The sequence below is a fragment of the Egretta garzetta genome, unplaced genomic scaffold (assembly GCF_000687185.1).
Source record: "Egretta garzetta isolate BGI_Z169 unplaced genomic scaffold, ASM68718v1 scaffold151, whole genome shotgun sequence".
NCBI lineage: Eukaryota > Metazoa > Chordata > Aves > Pelecaniformes > Ardeidae > Egretta > Egretta garzetta.
Genome location: NW_009258615.1, coordinates 5,363,209 through 5,376,958, shown reverse-complemented (window position 1 = coordinate 5,376,958; position 13,750 = coordinate 5,363,209). Strand labels below are relative to the sequence as shown.

The 13,750-nt window shown below is 43.6% G+C and overlaps 1 protein-coding gene across 1 annotated transcript; it reads left to right on the top strand.

The window, feature by feature from the left end:
- The first annotated feature begins 1,440 nt into the window (after positions 1–1,440).
- On the top strand, positions 1,441–13,519 carry LGI2 (leucine rich repeat LGI family member 2). The gene is given in 6 exon segments (XM_035903480.1): positions 1,441–1,712; positions 2,222–2,296; positions 2,859–2,930; positions 4,022–4,191; positions 9,369–9,533; positions 12,120–13,519. Coding segments are annotated over 6 exon segments (1,572 nt in total). The 3' UTR covers positions 12,938–13,519.
- Positions 13,520–13,750: the final 231 nt, after the last annotated feature.

The window sequence follows — 13,750 nt, the reverse complement described above, 5'->3', positions numbered from 1 at the left end:
GAAGAAGAAATAGAGGATAATGGTAAATTGGTATGTGCTGAAATCCACAGTTCGGCTACACCTGGATTTTTCAGTGATAGCGAGTTACCTAATCATGTGTCTACACAAAAAAAAGTAATTTGCAGAATGTTTGCAAAAAGGAAGAAAAGCATTTGTGTGTTGTTTCATTAATGACTTACTGTCAAGTGCTGATGAGTCTCAACATGGAGCGTGTCCCAGCAGCATATGCAGTCGTAGCGGCTGCATTGGTGACTGCAGCCAGACCCCCTGTCTGAAGGACAAAAATCCTGCCCCTTCCCAGCTGGTCAAAGGGAAAATCTCTGTCCCTGGTTGCCAGCTGCAAACCAGGGAGCAGAGTGAAGGCTGGTAAAACCTTGCAGTTTCAATTCCCTTCAGTAGCAGCTGATCAAGTGGTCTCAATTAATGGTTGTGGTCACCCTCCCTGCCAAGTCCACAGAGCTCTTTCTCTTCCCAGCAAATCCCACCGCCGCCATTTGGGAACTGGGTACGAGTGGCCTTTCTCTGGGGCCGTTTTTGGCCAGGCAGCCAGTAACACCGCTTCAGTAACTCATGTCTCTCGGTTACCAGTGATCAGACCTAACAGAATAAGAAAACCCTGCTGACAAACAAGAATGGCAGGTTTCTTTGTGTACAAAGCAGTCCCTGGATGAAGAGTGGCTGGGGAGCACCCACAGCAGATGCCTATATACATATATATATAGTTCCAGCTGTGTCCTGCTGTGCTTTCAGCACTGATGGTGGCATTCAGTGCACCCTTAAACTAACTGACTCCATGTAGAGAGGCTGGATAAGACAGGTCTGATAAAGACGGGAGCTTTGCTGGTGATGAGAGTGGCATTCCCAGGGTGGCATCCCTTCAAGGCCAGGTTTGGTGACTCAGGAATCTGGCAAATTACTGAGTCCCAGCCCAAATGTCCATGATCCCACTGCAGCGTGTTCAGTGAAGCTGTGTTTATTTGCACGGACCGGTGAGCTGGCGCTGTGCGGCGATGCCAGCTGCCGGTGGGGGTGTCGGGAGGCAGTTCAGCTCTCTGCTCTGCGGATTGAATTTGTGTCCCCAGGCAGCCTTGCAACGGCTGACCCTCTTCTGCCATCTTCCACATAGAACACTATCTCATCTGCACCCTTTGCGCACAGTCAGGGTCCCAGTCACTTTGTGAAGGATTTTGGCTGCATCTGAACTGCAGAATCCAGAGCACTTGTCATCTCCTGCATCCCCACGTTGACTCTCTCAAGAGACCTTGGGTCATAGCATTTTACCTCTGTTTCTCTGGAAGGCAAACAAGGATGCATAGGAGGAAGGAGGACACTTTTGTCTCATAAAACCTTTTATGAAGTCAGCATGCAATTGCCTTCACAGTACAGCTGTACCATGCAATATCTTGATGGCCACCTGGCTGCAATTGCTTTGCTGGGCTGATGGTATATTTAGGGTTGCGTCCTCAAGTGCTCGGGGGTCAAGATGCTCAAATATCAGCTCTTTCTTTAAATGCTGACGTGCAGTGAGGAGGAGCAGCACGCTCCTGGAATTGATACATGCCTGTCAGTATTCCCCCAGCGCACGGGGCCGTGACTTGTGTGCAGGCGGGCACCCTGCAGAGGTGGCATCCTGGCTGGAGAGGCCTGGACTGTGGCAGCAAGAAGAAAAACAAGGCAGCAGTCTTGCCATTTATGCAGACTTTGTATGTCTACCTTTGACGCCACGGCTCTGTGGGTGCGGAGGTGGCACTGTGCATGCAGCCGTGGGAGCTCCCCGTCAGAGCATCCGTCCGCAGCCTGGGCAGCCCTGGCGCCGCTGTGGTGCCCCGTGCTTTTAAAAGGAAGGTGATTTGTGAGAGGAAGGTAGGACTTTAGCTTCTAAGAAGCCTTTCTTACACAGGTCTCTTGCCTCACACGACGCACCCCGAGAGGATTAACCAACACAGAAATAATGGGTTTTGCTTTGTTCATTTTGTTCCTCGTCTGCTGGATGTTTGTGTCACATGCTGTCCCTTGTGCGGCCCGGTACCTGCATTGTTCCTTGAGGTCCACCTGAGGAAAGGGGAAAAAGGAATGTGAGCAGCTCCACTGAGACTTCCCCACTTTTAAGTCTGAAGGGGCTGCCCAGGAACCTGCTGATTTTGGAGACTGTAGCTTATAGCACTGGTGATGCTAATAGTAGCGTTAATTGCACTTTTTTTTTTTTTTTTCCTTTTTTGCCTAGATTCATTGAAGGAAACAAAATTGAAACCATTTCAAGAAATGCATTTCGTGGCCTTCGAGACCTGACTCACCTGTAAGTTATTTAACACTTGGTTGAGTAATCTGTACTTGAACAAAACTCTTCTGGGGGAACGCTGATTTTCCAGCCACATAGAAAGCCTCCCTTCCCCTCCATGCACCAGCTTCCTCTCGCTGTCAATAACCTGCCTTCCACAAATTAAAAAATGGCCTTTAAAAAATTGCTGCTCAGGCAGCACTGCGGCATGTTCGGCTGCCTGCGCGCAGGCGTGCTGGGGTGCGGCTGTGACCTGTGGGTGCCGCACCGGTACCACCGTGATGCCACCTACTCGTGATTAACATCTCTGTTTATTTTCTGTATGCTCAGTGATTGCTCTGTGTGTTACATTTGCACCTGGGCAATATGAAAGCTTTATGTATTTTATTTTTACATGAGCTTCAAGCAATCGCCGTTCTTGAATGAGAATAATTAATATGTGCCTGTTCCTTGCAACTATTAACAATGCCAGTGGCTGGACAGTACTAGTTAATTAACAACCTGTAAGTGAGCTCAGACGTAATAAGAGTCAGCCAGTCAAGAGATGGCAACGATACTAAGCTCTCACTTTCTTTTCTAGTTCTTTGGCCAATAACCATCTCAAAGCTCTGCCAAGGGATGTCTTCAGTGATTTAGATTCTTTAATTGAACTGTAAGTAATGAGAGTCTTACTGCCTGCTTCTGTCACTCTGTTACTCTGAGGTTTACGTTCTGGGTTTGCGTGGTGCTGTAACTGATACCTGCACAGAAAAGAAATGTGTGGTTTTTTGTTCTAGCTTTTCTCATTTTAAAAATGTTTACTTGATAGACTCCTCCAAAATAACTGCTATTTCTCAAATCACTGTTGCTTCTCGTGATGCTGTACAAAGCTTGCATTATTGTACTTCTTTCTGATGTTTCATATAAATTGTCTTTTAGGGAAAGGGAGAAAATTAATTTTAAAACTACAATCTCTCTGAATGCTTTTTCCTGTTATTGTTGCATGTATTCCCTGAGATTATTTTAGTAAAAGGCATTAATTTAAAAAAAATGCTTTTTTTCTTGTTTTTGTGCAGTTGTAGCACACTGCTGACTTACTGCCAGCGTTTTCTTGTATAACTGAGCCGCTAGTCAGCTTCCCCTGTTTTTGGCCTGGTTCTCCCAAATAGCAAAGTGTAATTGTAAGCCACAAAAATTGGCAAGGGATCGAAGAACAGGTACAGTGTGGAAATTGCACATACTTCAGTAGGGGGAGGTTATATTGACTCCACATCATCAGCAACTCTAAAAATACAAGCCTTACATCTGTATTTTAATGTAACGCAGAAATGGTACCAGCAAGGCCACTCTGTCAACCAGTGGTACTGGAGTAGTTTAGTGAAGAAATGGGATTTATCCATGTCAGCGGCAGATGGTGGGATGGAGGCTTGCAGCAGACAACCACACTGTCAGGATTTGTTACGTTATAGTCCTAATCCTATGAAAATTTGAGTGACTTCACACGTGAATCACAGTGCTCTATTAGTAAGACTGTACGTGGGCATATTCCCTAGATTGAAACTGGTTTTTGAGGACAGCGCTCAGTGCAGGAGAGTCCATAGTAAGAGAGTCCGAATGAAAGTTAACTTTCCTGTTCTCAGTTCGAAACCAATTCAAGGCTACTCAGATATTTTTAAATTCAGCATGTCAAGGTGATAACAGTTCTGTAGTGTTCATATTGCTATCAACCTTTTCAAATATGTTTATTTCTGTGTGTTTTTTTAGAGATTTAAGGGGAAATAAATTTGAGTGTGACTGCAAAGCCAAGTGGTTGTTTTTGTGGTTAAAGATGACAAATTCCACTGTTTCTGATGTCCTGTGTATTGGTCCAGCAGAATATCAGGATAAGAAGTTAAATGATGTGACAAGTTTTGATTATGAATGCACCACTACAGGTATTCAGAATGTATATTTCTAAGCACACTGCAAATGGTTCAATATCAGAAGTGTAGACTATACCCTTTCGCTTCTGTGAGCATGACCTGGGGGGAGGAAAGGGTTACATAAAAAGCACTTCCGAGTACCAGAGCAAGCATAAAATGGGAAAATTACATTTCGAAGCCAAAGTAAGTAGCGAGTTTTTATATATTTGGATTAAGTGATAATGGGAGAAGAGCTCTGACTATTCATATTCCAAAAGACTTGATTATGACTCACTTTGTGACTTAATTTTCACCACAGAATGCATTCTATTATCTGGAATAAGGCCATATAGTTATGGCAGATGAGCTTCCCAAAATCTCTGTATTTCACAGAAAGCAATGAAAAGAAGTTCAAATAATGTGGCTATATCTGTTATCTTTATTCAGTAGGCCACAATTTAATAGCATCAAATGTGGCGGCAATACTGCTAGCAGTTCTTCATGGAACTCCATTAAGTTGGAGAAAAATGTCCAATAATATTCTGACTACTGTCTTGTTTAGGATCCTGATTTTTATTTTAGGGGATGTAAAGCATGCTGAAGGAAGTGAGGAGAAACTTGCATGTGGTTATGCTTATATTTTATGACCGAACAGCCGCAGTTACCTGTCTTTAAATGTAGTCACATCATAGAACTGAGATTATCAGCTGCAAGTACTGTTTTTCATCTTTCATGTACATGATATCAGCACTCTGCCTTTTTTCTATACAGTAATATCAGAGGCATCTGAGCTCTCATCTGTCATTGAGGCAGTCATCAACATTAGCAGACAATAGAAAAGTTGTTTACTAGTAATGTAAAATAAAGTTTCAGGACAAGGTATGAAAGCTAATCCAAGGGCAGTATGTAAAGGAAAAGAGAATTAACTCAGAATTCAAAAATACGTCAGAAGAGCAGCAGAGGTAAAGCACAATTATCTGCTACATAAAAAGATGTCAAAACCAGGAGAGCGATGTAGCTTGGAACAGTACTAAAGTTATGTTCCTGTGTCTGCCAAATCACCAAGATGCAAAAGTACAAAGTAAAAGCAGGCTTTATTTCATTTCAGTCTGGTTTAAGCAATCGCGCAGCACTAACAGAGCGCGAGAACAAGCCTTATCTAGCTGGTCTTCAGAGCTGTACTGACCTACCTGCCCTCTGTCATCTCTTTGTACTTAGAAACCTAACTATAAAGTTGCTACAGGCAAAATTCGCCCTTAATGTCGGTCCCTTTGTCTGCTGTAAGTGAAATTACACCAAGCACAAATCTAATTTCACATGCTGTAGAGTTTGCTGGGGAGCTAAGGCGTTACGTGGTACAAGGATTGCCCAGCTGAGTATTTGTCCAAAGGCCATCAGAGCAGTGCTCTCGCAGCACAGCATATAGCTGTAGTGCACGCTTCAGGTAGTGAAGGATGTTTTGCAACCAGTCATTCCATGGCTGCTGAGGGAAGGCTGTGTGCCTAACCCCTCTGGCCTGGGGGTAGGCAGCAGCAGGCTTCCCAGACCTCCAGCACGTAGTGAAGGTGGAGGACGCAGATGTTGTGGAGCTCCAGCATCCTTACAGAGTGTCTGAGAGGGACAGACTGCATGCAGAAATGTAAGGCAAAAAATGGAGATGAGTAGAAATGCAAATCTTCAGGAATGTGTCACCTCTGAGACAGCATCACGTCCCCTGCACCGAACTGGAAGTTACCTTGCTGGAGATGTAACCCTCTGGTGGCCTTGGTGGTCTGTGGTGTCAGGCCACAGCTGCTTTTTCCTTCTCTGCCATTGCCTCCCCCAGATACAAAGGGAGTGTAAAGATCCCCATATTCATTCCTTGAGGACTGATTAGTCACAGGCTCAGGCTTGTACCATATTCTGAAGTAAAGCAACATACCCTGTGGGTGCATTCTCCTTTCCCACTCAGTGACGGGCAGTGCTCTGCAAACCTCTTTCATTCATGTTAGTCTTTAGTATTGTATTTCCCTCCTTCGCCAGGCATGATCAGATTCTCCATCATTTCTGCTTTCCGGGACTCTTGTGTGGAGCAGGACTGGACGTAGGATGTGGTAACAAAGCAGTTTGTTTGGTGAAGTGTGCATCTCCACGGCTCCGTCAGTTCATTGCGTCCTCTAAACTGCTACAATGGTAACAGGAGGAGAGATGTAAAGAGGTGCTGCCATGTTAAACAAAAAGCCAATGAACAGAACGCTCCTATTGCTTATGCACCGAGAAAGTGATCCACAGCATCGGTGATCTGCAGTTTCTACTGTCTTCGTGATGGCATCTCTCTTTTCCATTTCTCATGACTTGCCTCATGGAAGCAGGTTAAGCCGTTTCACTTTGTTTCTTGTCTTTCTCCCACAACAGTGTGTGAGGGGGCTGTGCTGTGGCTGTAAGCATGGCAGGGGAACATGTACTTACTTTCAGAAGACCAGAAAATGGGCCTCGCACTCCCACAGTCACTGCAAATAGGCTGTGTGTGTGCCTGGGACCTGCTTTGCCCAGGCCTGTTGGCAGGGATCATCTCGCCAAGCTTTGAAAAGTTGATTTCCCCTTTCTTTACCTAGCTGGGATGGAAGGAAGGTGGTTTGCAAATTAAGAGTTGCCTACTCCATACTCACTCCTGTGCTGGAGGTCAGCCATGCCACCATGGTGGGATGCAGGAAGGGATGGCTAACGCTCCCTGAGAGCACCCCAGGCCCTGAGTAGCCTCACCTAGAGCAGAATTCTCCGCCATGGAGAAGAAGGGCTGTGAGGAGAGGGGCATGACTGGTGGCCAAGTCCCAGGATGCAGTTTAGGAGCTGCTGCCCAAAGAGGTCATTGCTCTCCTTTCCCTTCAGTGTCCTCCAGCAGTCCCCGCGTGCTTCCTCCCTGCTCTGCCAGCATCAGCACTCCTGTGTGCTGGGATCCGCAGAGGCTACGGGGGGGGGGAAATCAGCCCAACAACAAAAACATTGGGTCCCTCATCCGTGACGTTCCGCAGCCAAAGGAGCAGAGGCAGAGCAGGCGGCTGGATGATGGGGGACCACCCCAGCCCTCAGCCGGTGGAAAACCATGTCAAAACCATGTGTCTGGAGCCAGGGAGAGTATTGGGGAGCACTGGGGTGAGAGGGAGACCGCGACAGCCCACGCAGCCAGCAGCACAGGAGGAAAGCAAGGGCTGTGTCCTCTTCCCTCTCCCCTGCAGGCTGATCCAGCTTAAAAGAGAAATATGTTGGGGAACATCCCCCTCCGAGACTGTATGTACTGTGTGATCTCTTTCTAGCATTAAAGCAAGGCATGTGGACCTGCCTGTAAAACTAAATCAATCCCCTAAGACCTACATTTTTAGCAAGCCTGTTGTGGCAGCACCTCTTCACTGTGTAACCCTGTTCCACATTAGAGTCTGCTATTCCCAACCGGTGCTAAACCCAACATTTATTGCTTTTTAGTGATTACAACTGATTTTCGTTACCCATTTTTACTCGTCAAGTGACATAAAGAGCCCAATGACAGGTACAAGTAAAAATAGCTGTGTTAACACTGAATCATTTCTGAATGAGCAGAGGGTTTTAACACACAGACCGTTTTTTTTTTTAAATTCACAGATTCTCTCAAAGTGTTTCACAACTGTTCAGATTTCAAGAGATGTCTTTTTCAGCATTAGTTTTTTTCTTTTTCTCAAGATTTTAAAAATATTTTGATTTTCTGTGGCTGTATCTGCTATTGTTGCATCCTTTCATGATTTATCACTTACTTTTACTTTCTGCATACTTCAGTGTCAGTTTTCTCCAGTCCTTTTATTTTCCCAGTGAGAATGAAGATAACTTTCTTGTTTTCCTACCAGCATTTATGAATCAAGCCCAAACTCTATTTATAATAGTCCCTCGAAGAATGGAGACTGTCATTTCTTTTGCAGCTATAGAATCTTCTCTGTTTGTTTAATGGTAGTCATCTATCTTTATTCTCCAGAAGTGTAACTCCTCAAGGGCAGGGCTTTCAAGCATGCAGAGACAGAGAGTTCTTCGTTCAAAAACAATTAATTATTTCATAATGCACCAAAATCAGGGATTCGAGTGAGGACTTAATTATCATTTCACCAAAATCCCTGGATGCTCAGGCCCTTCCAACATAGGAGTGCATGGTGAAAGCATCTAGCAAACGGGGCTTGAAACAGAGCTGTGCGTGATTCTGCAGAGAAGCTCCATCGTGGTGGAAGATGCATTTCCTTTTCTCTGTATCTATATCCATACATCACTTGCATGCAGGCCTTCTGCCATGTTCTAGACCCAAGTGCTGGCTTTCCTTTGTCAGCTCTGCTGTACCAGTTTCTTTTTCTGATAACAATGACCTTGCCCAGCTCTCAGGCCAAAGACCTAATTCAGATGCAAGTCTCCTCGCTTTGCCCCACATTGGCTCTGTGCTGACTGATGACTTAGCCCAGGGTGAACTTTAGAGTGAAGTCTACAAAGGCACTTGCATTTCGAGAAGAAATCTTGAATTTTGGAGTTATACTCTTAGTCTTTACAGGTTTCTCCAACTCCTCAGTCTTAGTATCTAGAGTAAGCTTTCCACTGGGTAGTAATTTGCAGGTTGGTTGTATTTTATGCCTAAACTACTTCACAATGCCCCATAAAACGTTATGTTAACTGAGTTTTTGATTACACCATTTTGTCTGTGGTCTAGCCAAAATGGGGTTATCCCCAGGCAAACTTGAGATTATCATTTCACTTTCTGCCTGGTTTAGCATAACACAAATTGCTAGTGATTAAATTTGCATGACTTAAGAAGTTATTTGACTTCAGCTGGAAGTTGCTGTCTCTCAGCTTGAAAGTGATTCTAGCAAGGCCATTTCACTTGACGGGAAAGCAACTTCCAGCTGTGGGGAAAGAGACTTCTCTCTTGATCTCCTGATTTCATTGATACCAGCCAGCCTAGCTGGAAAATCTGATTTCTGCCACTATTTACTTATTTGATCTCCTTGGCAACTGTATTGCCAGAGGACAGTTTATGAAGCCTAAAGCAGGAGAAGCTTTCCCCTCTTGCTGCATGCCTAACGTGAGCACCGACACTTCCATGCTAGTGTTATACAAAATCCAGAGCATTTAACTCATTTTTCAGTGTTAATTGTTATAATCAGCAACCACTTACTGTGTGTTTCCAGGGAGGATGTATCCTAATTGTTGTAAATGTATGTTTCTAGATTTTGTTGTTCACCAGATTTTGCCCTATCAGTCAGTTTCAGTGGATACGTTCAACTCAAAGAATGATGTGTTCGTAGCCATTGCACAGCCCAGCATGGAGAACTGCATGGTGCTGGAGTGGGATCACATTGAAATGAATTTCAGGAGTTATGACAATATCACAGGTATATGAACACTGGGGTTCCAGTCACTGATGAACTGTTGGTGTTTCACCAACAGATTCTTACACAGGACCAGCTGAGGGGTTTTGTCCTGAATCTCTGTTGAAATGGGCAGATCAAAGTGTGTAATGTTTGGACATGAGTGACTTCGTGGAGTAGTGCATCTTGTTAATACATGCACATTTAACCTCGCTGTAGCACACAAACTAGACTTTTTTTCTGATCTTGTAAATTGTTCTGAAGGCACAAACACTTGCTGTGAATGTCACACCATGACCCAGCTTAGACACTTGCTGCCTGAATCACACTGCAAGTTAAAGCACAGGCTAAAGGAGCCCTTACTCTTGCCAAAGTGCCTGCAAAATAGAATATAAAAATACTCTGCTGCATGTAGAAGGAAATAGGTCTGAAGGATGGATCTAGGGTAGGCTGGCCAAGAAAGTGGGTTTCACAGCTGAAGATGACATAGAAATATTTAAACCACGGCTGTTACCTAAAAAGATGTGCTGTAAAGCTTTCATGTTTACTTTCCATTTATAAACATGCTAAATTAGCATCCTGGCCAGATTACTCATCAAACAAAAAGCCCATGTGGATGCCAAGTGATTTGCTAATGCTAACAACCATTCTGTCACTAACCGACACTTTGTGGTGCTATGCAGAGCTCACTCACACCACGACAGCAGGGACAGAGTCTTTACAGCTGCTATATGCTGCCCAGTTTCCCAACTACTTCAAGCTACAGGTTCTGAGGTCTCAGGAGCTAAATCTATCCATGGAACACCTTTCCCTCCTGTTCCTTGTTATGTGGGATTGATAGATTATTTTTCACCTTGTATTTTGGGAAACAAAAGAGTATTCTGCATCCTCATCTGGTGGTGTGGGAAGTCCACAAAGGCAGCAAGCACCTACCTCCTCAGATCAACTATGTGTGTCACTAACGAAAGTTTACAAGATGCTACCCCTCTGTCAGGAAATTTTGGAAATGAAAGCTTTTGCTTTTTCAGGTTTCATTGTGTTTTGGTAGCTTAGGGGGAAATATGTACCAGTGGATGTAAATTGAGAAGACGATGGCCTGAAGAGAGCTAGCAGAGCTCTAGAAAAGCTCTGGAAATGAAGTTGAGAGTTTAGGTCATTTGCGAAGACAGTTGTCTTCTGGATGTATTTCATCGTCCTGTGAATGACATGATCAGGAGACATTTCTGCTGGGGACTTGTGTCCTAGCTCCACATCCAGCGTGCATGCCGAGACTCATTTCTCGAATGACTGTCCTGTGTTCCTGGAAGGCCTGAGCTTAAGCTCTGGACTCTGAAGTGTAAGCAAGCGAGAGACTTTTGCCAAGGGACGCAGGCAGGTAAAGAGATTTTTGCAGAGCCTAAAGAGCATTTTGTAGAGCTCAGGAGCCAGCTATGTGCTCCACGGGCAGTTTCATTACTAACTATATGCTTGGCATTTGGATGGCCAAATTTAGCCCTTTACAACATGGGCTTATTGACCTGAGCTAGTTGTCAGGATTGCCTTTAGAGTCAATGTGCAGAGAATAGGTGTTGCTATCCTCTGCAGAAGGAGACATCTACAGGCCAGGTGAAATCTTTCCCTGAGTGCTTTTTAACTAAGTTAGATCAGAAGGAGCCTGGATGACCAGCTCAAGCGTTTGTGTCTACACTGCAAGTATCTTAGGATACTTGAGATGAATCCCACCCCTCCTACACTGGAAGGGTGGTGGATCATCCGAGGCTGGCTGTGAAACATGAATGGGTAGGAGGCCAGGAAAGATGCCAGGGTGAGTCTCCTGTAGTGACTGTGACCATACACGCAGAGAGGAGTTTGTGGAGATACCATTCTCCTTAAACTGCGTGCTTCAGAGAGGAATTCCTCTCTTCTTCTAACAAAACCTTCCATAAATAGCCTGATTGTTACTTTTCTCAAAAGAGACCACAGCTCGATCTGATCTAATCTGGCAACTACACTATTCCTAAATATTTCTAGTTTAGCATAATCTCAGAAGGACTTAACAGAAACAACAGAGTTAAATTTATCTTTTTCACCCTGCTGTCAGGTGATATATCCACGATGCATCAATATTTCTTTTTACCGTACCAAAAAGCTGACTCTGGCCCTCTTGGAGCAAGAAAAATAGGCTATATTTTATTCTTCTAGTTAAACTGGAAAGGTAGACATTCCAAGAATAAGAGAATTTCAGATTCCTGCCGAATCATGAGATAACAACTCTTGTTATTTTGGAATAATAAAATTTGTCTTAAACAATTATTTTGGATATTAGGGGGCACGTGTTTGAACAAAGAGAGAAAGAAAAAGTATTCTGGATAAAAAGGAATAAGCATTTTAGCGTGCATCATATTTGCACACTGTGAAGGGTGTGACATTTCCAACATTTGAAGTCATCTTTGCAGTTATCGGGGACAAAAAAGTATGAGAAGAAGCTCTGACAGCACATAGTAAAAGATAAAATTATGAGATGGTGAAGATTTTAAAAAAAGGGGGGGGTGATTTGGTAATATCTCTATGGTTTAAAAGGTGCTTTGCTCTGTGCTAATATATGTGCTTTATTTTTTCTTCGGGCAATAGGTCAGTCCATAGTGGGATGTAAAGCCATTCTTGTTGGTGACCAAGTCTTTGTGGTGGTGGCACAGCTCTTTGGTGGCTCACACATTTACAAGTATGACGACAGCTGGACAAAGTTTGTCAAATTCCAGGATATCGAAGTATCTCGCATTTCCAAGCCGAATGATATAGAGCTTTTTGAGATAGACAGTGAAATGTTTTTTGTCATAGCAGATAGCTCTAAAGCAGGTTTGTCAACAGTGTACAAGTGGAACAACAAAGGGTTTTACTCGTACCAGTCCCTTCATGAGTGGTTCAGGGACACTGATGCGGAGTTTCTTGATATAGATGGGAAATCACATTTAATCCTCTCTAGTCGCTCCCAGGTTCCCATTATACTCCAGTGGAACAAAGTTTCCAAAAAGTTTGTCCCACACAGTGAAATCCCCAATATGGAAGATGTCTTGGCTGTGAAGAGTTTCAGGATGCAAGATAACCTGTACATCACGCTCACAAGATTCATTGGTGACTCCAGAGTTATGAAATGGAATAGCAAACAGTTTGTGGAGATACAGGCCCTTCCATCCCGAGGAGCCATGACGCTGCAGCCTTTCTCCTTCAAGAGCAATTACTACCTAGCCTTGGGAAGTGACTATACCTTCTCCCAGATATACCAGTGGGATGGTGAAAAGCAGCTCTTCATGTTATTTAAAGAAATCTATGTGCAAGCGCCACGGTCTTTCACAGCTGTGTCAACGGATCGAAGAGATTTTTTCTTTGCCTCTAGTTTTAAAGGAAACACTCAAATATTTGAACACATCGTCATTGACTTGAGTTTATGAAAAGCTGCTGGAGTAAAATTCATGTGGAATGACATTTATACACAAACAAAACAAAGAGAGACCTTTCCAAAGACAGGGTGCACCTATGGAGTATGATGACATTTTCTGAACTTTTCAAACTTGCATATTAATCAGGGATTGCATTTACTTGGTTACTGCATGACATGTCCGTTTTATCCTTTTTCAAAGACACTTTGTAGTCTGCAGTCATTCAGAGGTGAGTGCAGTGCATTAGGACTAATGCTGACATCTAAGAGAATGATCTAAATTTTACCCAGAAAACTACCTTGACTTGAACATCTCATAAAGAAAGTGAAGAGTAAGCCATACAAAGCGTGGAAATGATCTTGACTCTCAAACTAACATGTTAGTAATGATTTTAAGATTAGAGCCAGTTCTTCATGGTTGCTGATGAATTGTAAAAGCAAACAGTAACGTTGCAGAATACACTTTATTTTAGTTTCTTGAGGTCTGTCTTCAAAATCTGTCGTGGTTTAAAAGTCCAAGGCATCGTTTTAATTCGTTGTAGATTAAAGGGAAAGTAAAATTCTATTGCCATTTTTCTTCCATTGTTCACTATTTCAGCAACAAGCTGTGCATAACAAATAGCCCAGCCCACAGTAACTGGGTAGCCAGGAAAAGAAGGGTATGTCACTACTAGACTGTGAGAGCTTAACAAGTTAACAGAGACAGAAAATAACAGAGGTCTGCTTGGTGCCATGAACGAATCAACTACAAATTCCGTCTGATTTCTGTTTCAATAGGTATTCCAGAAATTCACCCCGTTTTTCCCTAATTCCTACTCTTCCTGAT